Raw genomic sequence first — 17,759 nt, forward strand, 5'->3', positions numbered from 1 at the left:
GTTAACCAGGCTTTTATAAAAATAGAGCCATGTCATTATTAGAGTGATTCAGACAATTTTATTTGCTCTGGAAACAATCCCCATTGCTCCACATCTCACGACAAGAACATATAAGATAATTAAATATGGTTTGATTTTTGAAAAAAATACGTTTTATTATTTTTTTTTTGTTAGAAATTATCAGAAGAAGAAAAATAAAATCAGTTTTCTCCAAGGCTCTTATTAATAAGCTTCAACATGAAGGTCTTATACAGTTCCTTAAAAATTACCAAGAAAAGTATTGCAGCATTGGGGTTGACGGGCAGTGTAACAATACGTCATTAGAAGGGATCTGGAAAGTAAGTTTCGGTTAAATCAGGTTAATTTAGATTAGACAGAAAAGTTCCAAAAAAATGCCATGGCAAGGCTCCAGGGCCTCAATTAAGGTGTCCAAGATCAATATAGGTAGCTAGTTTTTGCTAGTTTTCAAACTTTGAACACCGCTATATCGGGAGCAGTTGCTTTAAAAATTGCTCAAGTTAATTATCTGGATGGTGATATTGGCTATATTGTCTACATCATTTTCTAAAATATATCTCTGCATCTTGACAACGGAAAACAACTTCATCATTTCTTGTCCTGATGATATTAAAACTTGCCGACAGATGGTTTAATTTAGAACACTGAAATTAAAACTTTTATTTTTAGTTTTCTTTAGGGTCATCATATTATTTTATGATTTACTGTATTGATATGTTACACGCCTCGGAAAATTCGAATATTTACGAGTATTACGCAGTATAACAAGACGTGCGATGGCTGTAAGAAAACAATAAACGTTTATTTTATTTAAAAAAAAAACAATTTTGACATTTTATTAATGAACCTCTTCTAATACCAGTTTATTAGTAAAATTCAGAACACCATCTTCAGAAGCATAAAAATGCAGGTGGAAGCTAGAGTGAGGGCCTAGAGCGGCTTATCGTCCAAATAGGAAACCATTAACAAATACAATTCCTGAATTAACGTGGAATAAATTTTTAAAGTTAACTATAAGATTTTAGTGTATAAAAATATTCGAAACATACCTTTGCCCCACTCTCTGGTATCAATATAAGTATCCAGTACTTCATCTTCGATAGAGAGTATGCTTCCGTACATCGCTGGACCAGTTAAAGCTTTGGAAATGTTTTCCCATTCTGTTAATTCATTAATAGTGCAGTCAGATTTTCTTTTTTAATGTGTCTACCTTGCCATAATCCCTTGAAGGTTTGATTGTACTGATAGCACATTCCTCCATTCATACGTCACCCCTCTTCCACAACGAGATCTACCGTTGCTGCTTCTAGCGCATTTAAGGTTACGTTTGAATTTTCCAATCTATAAAAATCAAGTCCATCTAGATCTTCCACATATTTCAACTTTTTAGGAGCTATCAATTCTCCATTCACCAAAACGAAAACGTGATCACAGACATTGCTTAAAACCATTAGGTTTTGCTGAGGATTTTTTGTTTTAAAAACCTAAATTATCACCTTCAATAGTAAATACTGATTCTTTATTCAAATCAACGTTTTCAATCCTGTAAACGATATATCCGTTGTTTTGACCCGATCCCTCGTTAATGTCAAACTGCTCCATAGGGAGAAGAGCTTTACTAGAAAACACTAAAGGAGCATTATTATCAATCAAAGATTTCATGGAAATTGCTTTTTCCACTTTATAGACGGATAAACTTTAGGATCCACATGCTTCGGTTCGTCCAGTAAATAGGTTTGCACGGGGTTAGCTACTGTAACTAGCTCCTTAAAGATATAATACTTATCGGTATATGCTCCATTTTCGCTTAGTGGAGAATCGTAGTCATAATTGGTTGTGATGAACTGGAAGCCAAAGTTATCCAATAATCCGTTGGCTGAAAACAAAATTACAAAGGAGCATTATTTTATATAATGGATCAATAGATTCCGTGTAAGAATCAAGTATCTCGTTAGCTTTGAAGTGCTCATTTTTCAACTATTAATCTCCTTTTTGTCAGGAAGATAGGCAAAAAATGATGAAGAAACTCAAGATTGGGACAAATATGTCTAATGACAATTTGAAATAGATTTTCCACACTAATTACTTATATAATCCGGTTCCATTATTGAAAGCAAAATTTATACCCCCGTGAAACATGTAAGCACCAAATGAAACATTTCTATTCTCGATCTGAGGATCTGAGACAGAAAGGTGCGAGTGTCGGAAAGTGATGGTGATTGATAGATTGGTGGGTGATGGTGAGGTGGAATGGTTGGTATCCCAATAATCGAACCATTGGTCTCAGTATTCCGTTACCATCAACGGTCTCCTTGGCTGGAGTTCTTCTAGCATGTCGAGCTACGCGTTTATCTCACTACCAATATTAGTTGTTTGAAGGAATATTTCAGGTAAAGTTATGAAAATATTATTCTTATAAGGACCTCATTCCACAAGACAACTGATACTTGAAGGGAAGGAAAATTAAGTGACTAAAAAAAGGTCTTTCTGAATCTTGTACATTTATCCTGTGTGGCCAGCGAACTATCCGAAGTCACCAATAGCTCTACTATGCCATTGTCGATAAAAAGTTGCTCACGATAAAGCTTATCTAGATGAATCTCATTACCTGCGTCAATATTCCGAAGAAATGTAAAGACCAGTGCGTAGAATTACGAACAAATTCTCCTCTTTGGCTGTCTTTATGAATTCTTCAAAATGTAAGAAATCCTTAAACTCGGAACCATCAGTCCCAAAGTCGTATTTGCTTGAAAACACCACATTTTGGGTAAAGAAAATTAATTAATTAAACTTTATTACTAATTACCTGATTGAGGTTCATGCGAATTCTAGGGAACATAGTTTTCAACAATGTTCAAACTAGCAGCTCTAATTTTCTTTAGCCGGTTCTTCTAATAGGGTCTAAGGACCTTAAAGTAGTGCATGGCACCACTGTAAATCCTAATAAGTTTGTTATTTAGAATAAACTAATTACTATTCAGATCGTGTTTAACTCATTCACCAGTGTAATATTCGTAGTTTGTGGGCAAAGATACCGAAACTGAAGTTAAAGCTGCACCAAGAGCAATGTGGGATTCGACTTCTTGATGAGGAGTGTCCACTTGTTACAAATAGTACTTTCTATGCATATAGCACCTAAAATTCCTATAAAATATAATAACGAGCCACTCGAGGTAGGTATTTACTTTCCTTCTATCTAAAATTGGAATACAAGTACGAATATACAATATTCATAACAAATGGATGAACAGATAACCAATGTGCCTAACAGGATTTAAGAGACATTTTCGCTTAAGAACCTGCTTGATTAAGTGATATAAAATTTATGAGAAATGAAATAATTATAGGGAAATATTTATGAGGACCAAGTTTATCACCATTATATCATAAACTCACATAAGACCTGTAAAATGATGTTATATAGGCCTGTTAGATACAGTAAGATTCATTTTGAAGTCATTATATAAGAAAATTCTGGATGAAATCAAAGAAATACACATGTTGTGTGAAATCTACATATACCTTCGTGCAAATATTTATTCTTCGTACTATCAGATGAGAAAACTAATATTTACCATTAGCCCACTTTTGCTTTCCAGGATCTCAATTCAGGCATCCAAGATAAATATTTCCCAATAGTAAATTTACTACAGTAAATTTACTATTGAAAATTGTTTTGTTGGTTAATTCTGGACTTAAATAGAGTGTAGTTTTGTTAAAAAGTGATGGAACATTTCAAGTTCCAGAAATATGGCAAACTCTCCCTTAATTAATTTATTTATTTAGACGCATTTTAATGAACATCTTCAAATGCGAGTTTGTCGGAAAACTTCAGGAGACCATCTGCAGGGGCATAGAAATGTTCCAAGAAGTTAATTTGATTTTCTGCCTTGTTTAAAAATGGTCCGGGGAGATAAAGTGTTCTTTGGGGCCCTATTGCAGCATATCGCCCAAGTGGGAACCCATTAACAAAAGCCATTCCTGGAAATATGAGAGATTCTAACTCAGACATTTGAAATACTTTTACCAATATTTTGTACCTTTTCCCCATCCCCTAATATCAATGAAAGTATCTAGCGGTTCATTATCGATCTTCAATATAGAACTATACATCGCGAGATCAGTTAAAGGTTTGGAAATGTTTTGCCATCCCTTCAGTTCGTTGACCCACTGCTTCTTCAGTTCCAATGGAATTATTTTCCAATCCGAAACTTTTTCGTTGTTTATTTTTACATCTCCTATTAAAACTGATATTAATATCGGGTAAATGAAGTGAGATGTAATCTTCACCTTGCCACAATCCTTTAAAGGTTTGGTTGTATTGGAAATATTTTCCTCCATTCATACGTCCCCACTCTTCAACAACGAGATCAACTGTTGCTCCTTCCAATGCATTTTCATTTAAAATCAGGTTGGAATCTTTTAATCTGTAAAAATCAAAACCATTCAAGTCTTCTAAATATTTTAGTTGTTTTGGAGCTATCAGCTCTCCAAAAACCAGAACAAGGACGTGGTCACAAACGTTATCTAAAATTATCCACAATTTTACTATGGATATTTAATGGTTTAAGAGCACCAAACCTTCAACAGTAAGAATTGATCCTTTCTTTAGATCCACCTTTTCTATCCTATACACAATGTAACCGTTGCTTTGCCCTGATCCCTCGTTAATATCAATCTTTTCCATGGAAAGGAGTGTTTTACTGGACAGCACAATAGGAATATTGTCATCAAACAAGAATTTCAAATGGATTACTTTCTCAAGCTCAACGGATGGATAAGCAAGTGGATCTATGCATTTTGGCTCATCGGGAAGGTGTGTTTGCACTGGGTTGGCTGTTGTAACTAAATCTTTAAAGACATAGTACTTGTCAGTGTAAGCCCCATTTTCACTAAGAGGAGAGTCGTAATCGTAGCTCTATATATGGCTCTTTAGGCTCAAAGCCAATAACTACCAGCTGAGAGATATCCGCATTGACTTAGATTTGTAATTGGTAGATATAACAGAAAGCCACTGCAATAAACGTTACGTTATAAACATGTAAACGCAATTAGTGTTAGTAATTAGTGTTATCCTAAAATTTAGCCCAGTTCAAATCAATATCAAGTCATGAGAGACCACCTGTAGCGCGAGGGCTAACAATATGATAGAGTAATGCGATTCGGGCCAATCATTATTTTCAATCGAACCCCGCAAAAGTTTATTGCGTTACAGACACGAAAAAAAATTTAATTCCCTCCAATTAGGACCATCACAATTGTGAAACTAAAAGTGATTTTTTTCAAGCTCAACATAACAATTTGTCACATATTTTACTTTTGTTGTGAACGGTGCTGTTATTCCAAAGAGAGACGCACCTTTTTCTCCAGCTTTTACTGAAAGGAGCGGTAATCCTCTTCCTGGGGGTTCTCCTTTTCCACTTAATAATAGCCATTTCACTACCATGCACTATAACTGCATCAAGTAATGAAACCGGTACTGCCCTCCAAATACTTCTTCTATGTTCGACAGAAACCTCACTGCCAAACCCCGATATTCATTAAAAATGCCCGTACCTCTAATTCCAAATTAGAAATGTAGTATCGGGTTTTGATACTACTGTAGATATAGGATGGTGTTTATATCTTATAATGAAATCACAGATAGGAAAGGACTATAAGTATGCGTTTATTAATGTAAAGTGAACAAAAGAGAGTATAAAGTAACTTGTGAGTTTAGCGAGCGCGGACGCGACTTCTGAGTTACCAACGACAACCGAACCCAGAAGAAAAGAGAGCTTGTACATGCTCTGCAAAATCTTAAATACTAAAGCCCATGGTGATAAACCATGGGCGTACCCTGGCTAGGGTGCCATCTGCACCACCCGCCGCATCAAACCGTTACGTCTTAAGCTGGGAATTGGAACTGCCACTATAGGGCCAACGAAATTTATCAAGGGCAATTCAAATGCAACAAGTATATTACAGGCAGTTCCAATGCCGACCCGGTTTATTGCAGGGATTTCCAACACCGACAAGGCATGGCACGGGAAGTTCCCATGCCCCAACTAATGCCCACCAGGGTCGTACCCCAGGGGTATGACAATCTTAAAGTTAATTCCTACTATCTAACATGTATCCAACTTAAAAGTAACGCCTATCTACAAGGGACGCGATCCTACAGAAATTACATAAATTTATTCAAATCGGCCACGATTACAGTTTTTTTCCAGCATATTTTTTCAATTATAACGGACGATAGTAGCGGGTGCATAAAAAAATTCATGGTCATTAGTGCTATGGAAAATTTTCCAACATGACTATCATACTTAATTCATACAATGAATGGGAAATGTGCCAAAGTTGGATTTCGGACTTGTACCTCATTTTTCATAAAACGTGTAAGAAAACACAAATTTAGTCGTAAATAAATTATATACTGGGTGATGAAAAAACTTATGCCCTTCTAAGGAGAGTTCATCTAGCGCTAGCAGCGCTCCCTACAATGTGCATCGAAAGTGTAAACGGATCCTGATTTCTCGCCCCTAAAAACCCTCCGATACGACATTTTGTTCAGATAGTGCCATTACAACCGAAATAATTAAATTTTTTGCTTTTTTTAATCATCACTTTAACATCCTGTATTTTTGAAACCGTTCACTCTTGCTCTAAGATAAACTGGGGTAAATCGTCATGTTTTCGCCTCAGAAATCTATGGTAGAATTTTATGCAGACTTTTTAGAGATCCTCTGTACATTCTGGGAGAACCCCATCGAATATGGACCATCCTGGAAAAAGAAATATTAATTATAAGTAAATGATATGTTATCATTTTTTGTTAGCTTTGCTTGCTTTATTTTATCTATTTTTTACGAATATTAATTGCAATAGAACATTATGAGTGACCGGCATTATTACCATTAGAAACTCTCATTATAACTCTTGGCGTATAAACAACTAGTTAAGCTTTGTTGATTTATGTCTAAAATTAGTAAAACTTCTTCGTATAACCCGAGCCGAACAGCAATAATTATTGTTCCCTCGGTAAATCCAGCTCGAGTGTATCTACTGCCTATAATTGCGATTAGTGTTTAACTTAATAATTAACATCAATAGCACTACACATATCTATATTTTAATATATATACACACGTAGCTAGTTGGTTTCCGTTTTCGGATATTCAAAATATTCATACGATATCAGTAATAAAGTCAGGAACCATGATCATAGGTCCTGACGTCCCATATACTCAAGATGCCCTAAGATTTGTCATTAGACTGGGTCAGTGGTTCCTGCTAATGCCAATTACTCTGTCATCTGACAACAAATATTGGTTTAAATGGACCTCTGGAAGATCAATAACGTCTCTAACACTAGTAGTTTTGTCTCTTGTGGCAACTTCCATGTTTTTAAATTACGTATTTGCGCAGGAGAAGAAATTTCCTTCAACGTGTAAGTATCAATGCTACTGTTTTTTGTACGATTGTTGAACCTGAAATTTTCAGCCGGATTCACGTTTTATCTCACCATTTTTGTATATGAAACTTTATTCATAAATTTTTCACAAGCACTACCTAGTTTGATGCTCAAATGGGAGGAAATTGACAACTTAATGCGGAACTACACCATCGTAGAAAACTATGTTTTCAAAATGAAATTCGTTTCCTACTCACTCATGGCCCTTGCTGTAGGTAAGCTGTAGCATTGGCTGTAGCTTTCTGTATGTATCAGCAATAATCTTTTTACAGCTGAACACGTGTTTTTCATAGCTTCCTTCGGGCTGTTTGGGCAAGGGCTACCCTTGCAAGAAGAGCTCAAGAATTACTTCACTGAAATTTTCCGATTTGTATTTAATATCTTCCCATACAGCATATTTGCAGGTTTTTTTGTGCAAGTGCGTAATAACAACCAAAAAGCTTGCTAAAGATTATTTCTGGCCTTTATTAAAGTGACCAAAGGTTATTTTAGATATTAAATTGGCTATGGACCATCATATGGAACTATGTGGATGCGTTTCTCATCGCGTTGTGCATATGCTTCACTTTTAGATTAAAACAAATTGAACACAAAGTGAGCTTTCTTGTAAAACTGAAAGTGAGTATCGTTTTTAAAAGATAAAAATCATTAAATGGCGTAAATAATAGGTTCAAGATATATCCCACTGGAGGGAAGTTAGAGAGCACTTTATAAAACTTGGAGAACTTTGTTGCGAGCTGGAAAGCAGCATTTCTCCATTGGTGTTAGTTTCCTTTGCTAACAAGTTTTATGTGGTTTTGTATCAACTGCTAGGACTATTAGAGTATGGCCTTAATTGCGATTCTCAGTTAAATTTCGCAACATTTAGCACATTTCAGTGGTGAAAAATATGGGATAGATGTCGTGAACAGGCTCTACTACTCCTTCTCTTTCCTCTACATACTGCTACGCTTAGCTGGGGTGATTTTCTTTGCTTCTTCCATTGACCTAAAAAGTCAAGATATTGCAATGAAGCTCTTTGAAACTCCAAGTGAAGTGTACAATATTGAGGTATAAGTGATCCAGTTTTAATAGAATAAATTAGGCGTTTCATATTTCTTACCTCGCATTCTAGATAGAGAGATTTATATCCAATTTAAAAATGTCCCCACCAATAATTACTGGAGCAAAAATATTCAAGATCCAAAAGTCGCTCCTGTTGAAAGTAATAAGATATTTCGGTTTCTTTGGACCATAGCCATCATTAAATTATTTTCACTTTTAGATAGCATCATCGATAATAATATACGAACTGGTAATAATCAAATTTCAAAAGTATTGATGGAATGGAAAACTGCTCAGTATTGTTTGTTATGTTCATAATATTCCCCTGAGTTCATATTTAAGTTGTTTTTAATCTTATTCCTTACTACGGAGACTATTCAATATACCTATTTATTTTTCAAGTTCTTAAACCGTTTTAGGTTTAAGTTCATTCATCTTGTACAGGGTAGTTCACTATTGAAATTCCAGCCGTCAGAATCTGCTGCCAAATTGTACAGATGAGTAAACATTCACTGGTTCCTTTATGTAGATCGCCCCATATATTTTTATAGGAACGAAACGACCTATTGCCGCTTATTTTAAAAATGCAAATACATGTTTGTATATTTATTTATAATCGTTTCTAAGATGTTTAAGCCAAAGCTTGGGGGAAAAATTGCATGTCACTTCTCTAAAAAATCCTTACCAACTGCAGAGACTTTGTCAACAGTCAAAAAATTTGTCAAATTATAACAAGAATTGAATTTTACCGAAATTTATATCTGCAACTAAATCGTCTACCCTAAATCGTAATAGTCCATTATTCTCACAAAGACTTTCGTTTTCAAGAAAACTTATTTAAAACTCTTAACTTTTAACTAAGAACGAGGAAAAGTTAAATTCTCTAGTTTGGTTTGCATTTTAACTGCCTGTAAGTCCAGTTTTAACTAGTTCATGAATCCAGGTTACTTAATTTAGATTTCACGCCTGATGATGTCCTTAGAGACGAAACTCCTTGGGTAACGCGCGTTTCAGCTGAAACATCTGGGAAACGACTAGAGATAAATACATATATAAATATTTACATTTTTGAAATTAGAGAAAGCAGATCGTTTTATTTTTGGAAGAACATAATTTGCAAAAATACAATACAGAGTGATCTAGTCAAAAATCAGAAGTAATATAATTTTTACAGATTTTCATCTGTCTGATTTGACAGCAAACTGACAGTTTGGAGAAACCTTTGACTGATGACTGACAATAATAGAAATATCCATTGATGCAAATAGAGGATATCACTGTGCACACGCCACGTCTACATAAATAAATACCTATTTACTGAAAAGATGCCTTTTTCCTCAAACTTTTTGCCACCTTTAATAAGTACCTAAGAAGATCCATCTAGTTTCTTTAAAATTCCTACTACTGCAACTAATTTCGATATTGTTGGTATTTCAAACGTTGACAAAATGCTTTAATAATGGAATAAAACGCATAATCAGTTATATTAATTCATTACATAACTCATGTGCACCTTGTAGACTTTGATCCCGAGTTCAAGCTTGCCTGGTTAAATTGGATCAACACTAGCTCGTAAGTGACGATTGCACCTGCCAACTGAAACATTATTTTTTTACTTATATTGAAATTGGCCACGTTCGGCAGTCAAAATTATACGACTGTTGAGATTTCTACTAAATGGCTCATTTCCCTTAATTAACTAATTAAAAACATACATTGGTCACATTCGGCAGCGGTAACAACTGTTCAACTATTGGACAACTGTTTCAAATTCTCAAAAATGTCCGGTTAATGCTAATGGTCGTATTCAGCAGCAGGCTAGCTGAATGTGGCCATTGTGGTTTAAGTCTCTTCACTTCAACCCTGTAGTGCATAATGCATAAAATCTGATGGTAATTGTGAACACGCGGTAGTAATGCTAGATCAGTTAAGTTTAAACCGCGATTCAAAAACGAAGTCCATAAGACTTGTGTGGTAAGTACAGTTTTGAGTTTGAATAGTTGCGTTAAATCCTCTGAACATTGGTACAGTGAGCCACAATTTTCTTTAACAAAATGGATACTTACTTCTAGTATTACATATCTTTTTATATCGAAGAAATGCTTTCCGTTCATGGAGATTTCAAAATTCAGTAACTGGTTAATAAAAATATCAATCTGAAATTGAAAAAAATTTCAGTAAATATATTTTTTTAAAGAAGGCGAAAAAGTTACACATTTACTGCTGCAGCGTTATTTACAACGAAAGTGAAAACAACACTATGAATAAGAAAATCTGGTATTCTGTTCGTTACCGTTCCAGTAAAATAATGTTTTGCATCTAATTTTTTATTTATGAAGTTGCAAAACCGTAAATCGTGGAATTATCGTTGTTGTTCTCTACGTTTATATCACTTTTTCGTATGAGCAATAGAAAATGCTCAATAGAGAAAAGTCAACAATTGTCTTTGATACTACCTACTTACAAGGTAGTGCATGCCCTACTGTTAACTTCGAATCGTCTGTAGTTACAAGGTTGATTATTTTCCGAAATATTTGGAAAAATATGGAAATTGACAAAATATTCAATATCTTTAGTCTGTAAACCAAATAGGTTAAAAAAAGTGAAAATAATTGCTTTGCTCCCTATAAAGCAAAATATCATTAGCTATCTTTAACACTTAATAACCGTGTTGTCAGCATTAACTTCTTTTCTCTTTTATGGATTTTCCTCGCGTAAGAGGAAATTTACGACCAGTATCAACTTTTAAAAAACTTCTTTAAAAAATACCTGGATACTTGGAAATTTTTACAATAGTCTCATATCCACAACAAATTTTGACTCAAAGCCACATTTTCCAAATTACGTATATCTGAAACCACATTCTTTAACTGTTTTTGTTCCTTATTAACTTACAGCCGCTTCGGGTAAGCAATAGAGCACGGACTTATAAGACATCCTATGTATCAATTGACGAACCATGACCCATCCTTAATGAACGCAATACCCACCTCTTCATTGTAAATCGTGTGATGAACAGAATTCAAATAATGCAAGGGTTTTCTGCTCTCTTCGTTTACCATAGCTCCACATATGCAAACCATTATGGTCCTAGACACCAAGAAAACCAGGGACACGTAAAAGTACACCGACTCCAGCCAGTTATGCTTAGGTTTAAGGGTGCTAAAGACTTGAGTTAGTATCGTAAATATATTCGGGAGAAATGATACCAATATGATATTAGATATATTCTTGTTTACCAGCTCCACTAGGGTTTCCAGTCTGGTGTAATCTTTCCGCAAATTTTTCCAAATTTTCTCATTAGCGACCTGAAGCACGACGACCATTTAAGTTGAAGTTGATACATTAAATAGTTATCCGTACTTGTTTTTGACTTGCCAATTTGATCCTTTTAGTGACTTGCTGCATTCTACTTGCCAAACACATGCTGATTACCATAACAAAGATATCAGTGTAGGTAAAGGCAAACTCCAACTGACAGAACCAGTACTAAAAGGGATTCCATCAAAGATTTCAATTTCAATTTCTCTGATAGATAGCAGAAAATTTACTTGAAAGACCAAGCTCGTAGGGATGTTATAAGGAATATATTGAAACACATGTGACAGAGTAAGGTTGCCAAAGAAGAATTTTACGGATTTTTCTAGGTCATCATGGCATTCAAGCGCCCTGAATATTCGGGTCATCTGATGCAAAATGTACTCCACTATAAAAGTCAACGATGAAAATGTTTTTACTACAATAGGGCTTAACGCTTACCCAAAAAGGTACCCATAAAGAACAATATCAAGATAGATATTTGCTTATTGAGCTTCCTGGGAAACCCATACCCCTTCATGCCCACTTCAACCCGCCTCCAAGATTCTATAAGTCGAGGCCATTTCTTAGCAAGCTCTATAAACACTAGAGCCACATAACTTCCTGATAAGTACTTGACGATGTAATCAATTTGATCAATGCCCATTTTAGAGCGCAGAGCTTTATTCAGTTGCATCACAAGAAGACACAACGAACCTGACAAAGAGAACACCGAGTAGAGCATTCGGAATGATTTGTAGCTAAACTTTTGAGTTGAGAATGAAATAGCAAGAACTGGAAAGTATCCGAAAACCTGACCTAAGAGGATTAACTTTTTCAAACACTTAGTTATTGTCATTTCAGTACTCGGATGTGTCATTTTAGTTTTATTTTTCTAGGAGAAAATTTTTGTCTGAAACATGGGCGATAGTGCGGGATGTAATAAAGTTTAACTTTGTTTGAACACGAAAGCAAACACTTGTTGTTAATAAAAATAATGTTTCATGTTGACACAGCTTTCGAGTGGGTGTTTCCTATTAAATAGTGGCAGCCACTACCTCATGCAAGGGCGAATAATCGATCTTGAGTTTCGACGCATTTTTTTGATAGTTTAGATGAACCTATGTCGAGGAGTTGATTAAGTAGTCGAGCTACTACTTAGCTATTAACCGCCAAAAAAATCCTGTGCCATAGTACAGTAAAACGGTCCCGCGATCAGAAAGACCAGTTGACGATTTTGAGAATTAATGTAGTTTATAATCAGTCCCATTTTGGAGCTTCCAAAGGCCTTGAAGTTGGCAGAGGAACTGTGGATATTTATTTGAAATAATATGTCAAGTTTTACATCCTTTTCTCTTTCAATTTTCCATTCAGAGAACTGAAATTTCGAAATAAATAACAACACTCAAAATAATATTTCAGTAATACTGCGTCAGAAATCCCCCATTCGGAACGTGAAATTGAAATTGATAGCCACCACTGCATAATCGATCTTAAGTTTCGAGGCAATTTTGGCAGCTCAGATGAACCTATAATGACTATTTAATTGATTTTTTTAATTTTTAATAACTAGAATATTAAACTAATACTTAAAAGTGTAATTATTTAAACACATAGATTTTCTAGTTTCACGATATACATAAGTACATATAAGCCAAAAGTCAAACAAATTTATAATTTAAATTTAATTAGAGAACTATTTATTGTTGATTTTGTCTCTCTCTATTTGTAATAGTCAATTGCAATTAATGGTGGCCGCATATCAGAGCTACTTGCAAATTTCCACTTTATAATTTTATTGCTTGCCTCATATTAATTGTGCTTGCTCCTGTGTGAGCACACATACATATATTGGATCTTCGACCTACCAAAGCAACTTTTGCCAAACCTACTAGTAAAGTCAGTTTTTTACGTTTACGTGACATTATTGTGACTTTCTCCTCGTTACAGAATCAACTAATCATCAATCATTCTCGATTCACAAGACACGAAAGTATGAACTTTTTTAATATTTTTAGAACAGCGATGGTCTAACTTTTAAAAAATTAAAATGCTATATAATTTCAATCTTTTCCGGAAAAATTTATGGCAAATATTTTTTTGAAAATTTTATATCGCTGATTAAGGCCCGTTTCCACTGAAGGAACATTGGTCAACATTTGTGTTACGATTTTCTGCCAATATGATTTTCCTACTAAATGCACGTACATTTCTTTTCCAATCCAAACTTAATTTCAAACGAGTAAACCTGAAACATAAACTAAACAGGAAAAGCTGCATGAGAATATTTTGCCGGTCCGTTATTTACCCTGGGCGCGGAGGGACGAACATTCCCGGCCGCATATGTGAGCGAAACCTGGACGTACTTGAAACAGTGACATCAAAAGACGTCAGAAGTTGTCACTTTTACGGGCATTGGAGAAAAAAAAACGGTTTTAAATAATTATTTATTCGGCATCAATAAAAGAGAACAGATGATTTACAATGGACTTTATTATGTAGTCATAATTATTTCTCGTAGTGGCGGCTACCGAAACACAGTCTAATCCTAATTAATTTCTCTGAAGTTTTGAACAAATTGAATTATTACGAGTTCGTATATTAAAATTGAACTAACGACCTAAAAATGAAATAGTTACAGGATTAATATAGAAACCAAATTTGGCCTTTCTGGTTTTTGTTTATAATGAACATGATATATCGATTGAGAACCCAATAGCAATGGTATCATTACATATTTACTATGATATTATACACTGAATGTAACGCTTTCGGACTGATAGGCTCAAAACATTTCACTTTAGGTTTGGAAATAGTCCAAAATTGAGTTTTCTCGAATAGGGGTAAACGGCAATGGTTTCGTTCAAAAAGACACAATCTCGTTGGATAATTACTCTTATAGTTAAGTCTTCGAGCTATTTGAACTGAACTAACCCAACTAATATAAGCACATGGATAAAGATGGAATAAGAAGTCATCAAGGGGAGCACACGGATCACTGATCTCCAAATGATGCGACACACGTGCTAAATAAGGCAGTGGGCACATGGAGAGAAATAGCAGCTGATCGTTCTAGTTGTAGAGACGCGAAATTAAGAAAGTGGCATTAAACGATGATAATCACGTCCATTATACAACAGAAACCGTATACTGCAAAAATCCTGTTCACGTACCCTTAATAGGAGACTTCGAGAAACGTTGAAGAAATTGAGACCAGTCAAAACTATTTCTCTAGAGGCTGCATGATATACAAATCTCTGCACCTAAAAACAATAATAGTCATATCATGTATGTGGTAGAAAAATGAACATATTCTCGGCTACGCCTCGACCAGAAAGCATCTGAGACCGAGAAAATAATTTTCGTAAGCGATGCCTGTACCATCTTTCCCTCAATTCGAAATTAACTTCAAATTTATAAATTTTATACTTCTATACGGGAACAGCCGTGTGGAAATATATTCCCAGCCTGATATTTGGCCTGGTTGCGAAGTAAACCGTCGCACACAGGAGCAACACCTGGACCTACCCGGAAAAATGACTTGTGCGGCATCGAAACACAAGTTTGGATATTATAGGAATCGGGTAAAACGCTGACGAGTACTAAAACCAGAAAAATAAAATTTTAGACTGAACCAAAAGCGGCGATTAGTCCGGAAACGGCGATCGCACAATGAGATTTTATTTATTTCGTCAGAAAATTTGATGCATCAACGAACCAGAACCACCTGAAAATCCTAATCCCATGAGAGCGATTTATGTATTTCTCCTGCTTACCTCTTGATTGTAGATCTCAGAAGGCACAGAGAGCAAGGTTTCCAAAATTTCCTCATCCTCATCCAGAACAAATGCTCCGGATAAAGTTACGAGTACCACTCGTATTATCATAACAGTGATTCTGTATAACTGAAATCGGTTTGAAATAGAATGACTGTTATACTCCGTGAACAATGAAAAAACGTCCACTAAAAGAGTCTGTATATTTCTGATATAGGAAAATATTATTATCCATGATAAGTGGTTATTTACGGCTCTGCAAAGTTTTACGAGTTTAACGTAGTCCTCTCTGGTGGAGCGCCAAAGATGAATGGTTCTTATCTGCAATGTGGACCCCTATTATATCAGAGTGTCTATCTTTAGTTTGTCTAATTCCTTTTGATCGATACTGCCACCAAGATATGGAGTGATCATTAAAATAAACATCAAGTAGGCGATGAAATATTAGAGGCTTGTCTTGGATAAATTAATCTATTATATGAGTGTGTGTAAATACTCAATGGCTTAATCAACGCTTTACGTTTATGGCTTATCGCCTGCTATGAACTTTTTCCTTAATGATCACCGGTTATTTCATCTAAATTGTGTCACTTGCAATTCTGAAGACATCAAAGGTAGAAGACTTTGGTGGGGCCGATTTAAAAGTTCGCAGACCGTAAGTGAACTTACTTGCAAGCGAATTAAAAATTTCAATCTGTAGCGCATTTGCTATAATCGTTGCACGAGGCAAATGCTGATGACGATGATGAACATATCACGAAATATGCATATGAATAATCTTTGTAATAGTGCAACCTTTAATTGGAATTAGCCATAAAAGTAAGAATTCAACTTGTGGATTAGATCGACTCACAAAGCACGCAATAACGACAATGACACCTATTGTCGATAATTCTTTATGTTGGAGACCATTGATTATTATGTTGAGCACGACTTGGAGATACTCTACTGAAATGCGGTTTTTCAAAATATGAATCATAGCTTACAGGAGCTGTACCTGTCAAATGAGCAAGAAAAAACGCAGTTATATATTTAACGCTTCTTTTCACATTTACAGAAGGCTTTTCATAGCCTTGCATGGATATATCTATTTGCTCCCATTGGTGAACTATGTGTTTCCATGAGTACGACAAACGAACAAAAATAAAAATATATATAAGGGCCTCGACTGCTATTGCAAATCCTTCTATAAACACACATCTATTAAATAAATCAACACATATTCAGCGTATCCAAAGAGTATGGAAATGTCCAATTATGCCAAGTAATTATAGAGCTAGTAGGATCAGGTTTGGAATGCAGGGATTTCAGAATATCCTGCATCAAACGGTAATCTTGGCTGTGTTCGCTAGACGTGCTATTTTCGAAAAAATGTTATGAGTCGAACATCTTATCCTTAAATAGAATAAAATTAAGTTTTAATTATTGCATTACTGATACTATTGGCTTCATACCGATCCGAAGACGGCAGAATTAATTAGTTTAGGTAAACATCATTCATTCATTCATTCAAGACTGTCTAAGCACGAAAAGTGGTGTATTTGCTGAAGAATTTATCTGACATACATTGTGTACAATTTTCATCCAATCTTAATATTAAAAACACGTAACCTGGGAAAATGTAAAAAACATGAAGTGCCAGTCCTATCTGTGGTATCTTAGACGATGGTGATATATGTAGGTATTCGATATAATATTTATCAAAACTTAACAAGTATATTACTACAAATTTATTAGACACTAGCCCTACAATTCCCTAAGTTAGGTAATTGGGCATTTTTATGCTTTTCGGAAGCCTTGCATAAATATTAAACACAATTTTCACTTACGAATTTTTATGATAATATTTTCGATATCGTTCATATACAGTGAACAATATAAAATGAGGTGAGCGACATGAAGTGCTCCAGAAAAAATGGCATATATCACCTTCCAGGTAGAAATTTGAAATTCTGAAAAATCCAGACCCGACTCTTTCGACCACTTTATGGGAAACATCAAAAAAAACTGCAGAATTTTTATGGGGATTGCCATATTGTTCTGAAATGTTATTACGGAATTTGAAATGGGATTTTTGTCAGATGGTTTTATTCTCGTGATTAAGTTTCGCAACATTATTTCGTTCTTGTATCTAAAAATTTTTGTTCACATCAAGGCTCGTTAAGGAG

At 35.0% G+C, this 17,759-nt stretch overlaps 4 protein-coding genes and 1 pseudogene across 4 annotated transcripts; 1 reads left to right on the forward strand and 4 right to left on the reverse strand.

Annotated features, from left to right (window-relative positions):
* Positions 1-958: 958 nt before the first annotated feature.
* LOC136414180 (beta-galactosidase-1-like protein 3) lies at positions 959-3,303 on the reverse strand (annotated as a pseudogene).
* A 508-nt stretch (positions 3,304-3,811) lies between these two features.
* LOC136414047 (beta-galactosidase-1-like protein 2) lies at positions 3,812-4,712 on the reverse strand. The gene is made up of 4 exons (XM_066397841.1): positions 4,600-4,712; positions 4,309-4,545; positions 4,059-4,256; positions 3,812-3,999 (listed from the first exon to the last, which is right to left on the reverse strand). The coding sequence occupies exons 1-4, from the start codon at positions 4,703-4,705 to the stop codon at positions 3,812-3,814; spliced, it is 729 nt and encodes a 242-aa protein (XP_066253938.1). The 5' UTR covers positions 4,706-4,712.
* Positions 4,713-7,191: 2,479 nt separating this feature from the next.
* Positions 7,192-9,321, forward strand: LOC136413997 (gustatory receptor for sugar taste 64e-like). Its single transcript, XM_066397779.1, has 8 exons — positions 7,192-7,450; positions 7,504-7,689; positions 7,747-7,892; positions 7,967-8,092; positions 8,143-8,297; positions 8,353-8,524; positions 8,589-8,678; positions 8,739-9,321. The coding sequence occupies exons 1-8, from the start codon at positions 7,219-7,221 to the stop codon at positions 8,793-8,795; spliced, it is 1,164 nt and encodes a 387-aa protein (XP_066253876.1). The 5' UTR covers positions 7,192-7,218; the 3' UTR covers positions 8,796-9,321.
* A 694-nt stretch (positions 9,322-10,015) lies between these two features.
* On the reverse strand, positions 10,016-12,831 carry LOC136414181 (gustatory receptor for sugar taste 64f-like). The gene is made up of 6 exons (XM_066398039.1): positions 12,278-12,831; positions 12,070-12,224; positions 11,882-12,007; positions 11,509-11,826; positions 10,585-10,674; positions 10,016-10,114 (listed from the first exon to the last, which is right to left on the reverse strand). The coding sequence occupies exons 1-6, from the start codon at positions 12,693-12,695 to the stop codon at positions 10,022-10,024; spliced, it is 1,200 nt and encodes a 399-aa protein (XP_066254136.1). The 5' UTR covers positions 12,696-12,831; the 3' UTR covers positions 10,016-10,021.
* Positions 12,832-14,315: 1,484 nt separating this feature from the next.
* On the reverse strand, positions 14,316-16,335 carry LOC136413936 (gustatory receptor 5a for trehalose-like). The gene is made up of 4 exons (XM_066397707.1): positions 16,261-16,335; positions 15,592-15,912; positions 14,989-15,078; positions 14,316-14,435 (listed from the first exon to the last, which is right to left on the reverse strand). Exons 1-4 carry the CDS (start codon positions 16,294-16,296, stop codon positions 14,364-14,366), a joined length of 519 nt encoding a protein of 172 aa, XP_066253804.1. The 5' UTR covers positions 16,297-16,335; the 3' UTR covers positions 14,316-14,363.
* Between the last annotated feature and the right edge of the window lie 1,424 nt (positions 16,336-17,759).

The sequence above is a fragment of the Euwallacea similis genome, chromosome 16 (assembly GCF_039881205.1).
Source record: "Euwallacea similis isolate ESF13 chromosome 16, ESF131.1, whole genome shotgun sequence".
Lineage (NCBI taxonomy): Eukaryota > Metazoa > Arthropoda > Insecta > Coleoptera > Curculionidae > Euwallacea > Euwallacea similis.

Coding starts and splice junctions, on each gene's coding strand:
- LOC136414047 (XM_066397841.1), bottom strand. CDS start 4,705: ATGGAAAAGATTGATATTAACGAGGGATCAGGGCAAAGCAACGGTTAC. Junction 4,257..4,308: donor CTTTAAAGGATTGTGGCAAG/GTGAAGATTACA, acceptor CAGTTTTAATAG/GAGATGTAAAAATAAACAAC. Junction 4,000..4,058: donor TATTAGGGGATGGGGAAAAG/GTACAAAATATT, acceptor TCATATTTCCAG/GAATGGCTTTTGTTAATGGG.
- LOC136413997 (XM_066397779.1), top strand. CDS start 7,219: ATGATCATAGGTCCTGACGTCCCATATACTCAAGATGCCCTAAGATTT. Junction 7,690..7,746: donor ACTCATGGCCCTTGCTGTAG/GTAAGCTGTAGC, acceptor ATCTTTTTACAG/CTGAACACGTGTTTTTCATA. Junction 8,298..8,352: donor CAACTGCTAGGACTATTAGA/GTATGGCCTTAA, acceptor AGCACATTTCAG/TGGTGAAAAATATGGGATAG.
- LOC136414181 (XM_066398039.1), bottom strand. CDS start 12,695: ATGACACATCCGAGTACTGAAATGACAATAACTAAGTGTTTGAAAAAG. Junction 12,225..12,277: donor CTTTATGGGTACCTTTTTGG/GTAAGCGTTAAG, acceptor TGACTTTTATAG/TGGAGTACATTTTGCATCAG. Junction 10,675..11,508: donor ACACGATTTACAATGAAGAG/GTGGGTATTGCG, acceptor TTTCAATTTCAG/ATTGATATTTTTATTAACCA.
- LOC136413936 (XM_066397707.1), bottom strand. CDS start 16,296: ATGCGCTACAGATTGAAATTTTTAATTCGCTTGCAA. Junction 15,913..16,260: donor AATTTTTAATTCGCTTGCAA/GTAAGTTCACTT, acceptor TCCACATTGCAG/ATAAGAACCATTCATCTTTG. Junction 14,436..14,988: donor CTCGAAGTCTCCTATTAAGG/GTACGTGAACAG, acceptor TTTCATTTTTAG/GTCGTTAGTTCAATTTTAAT.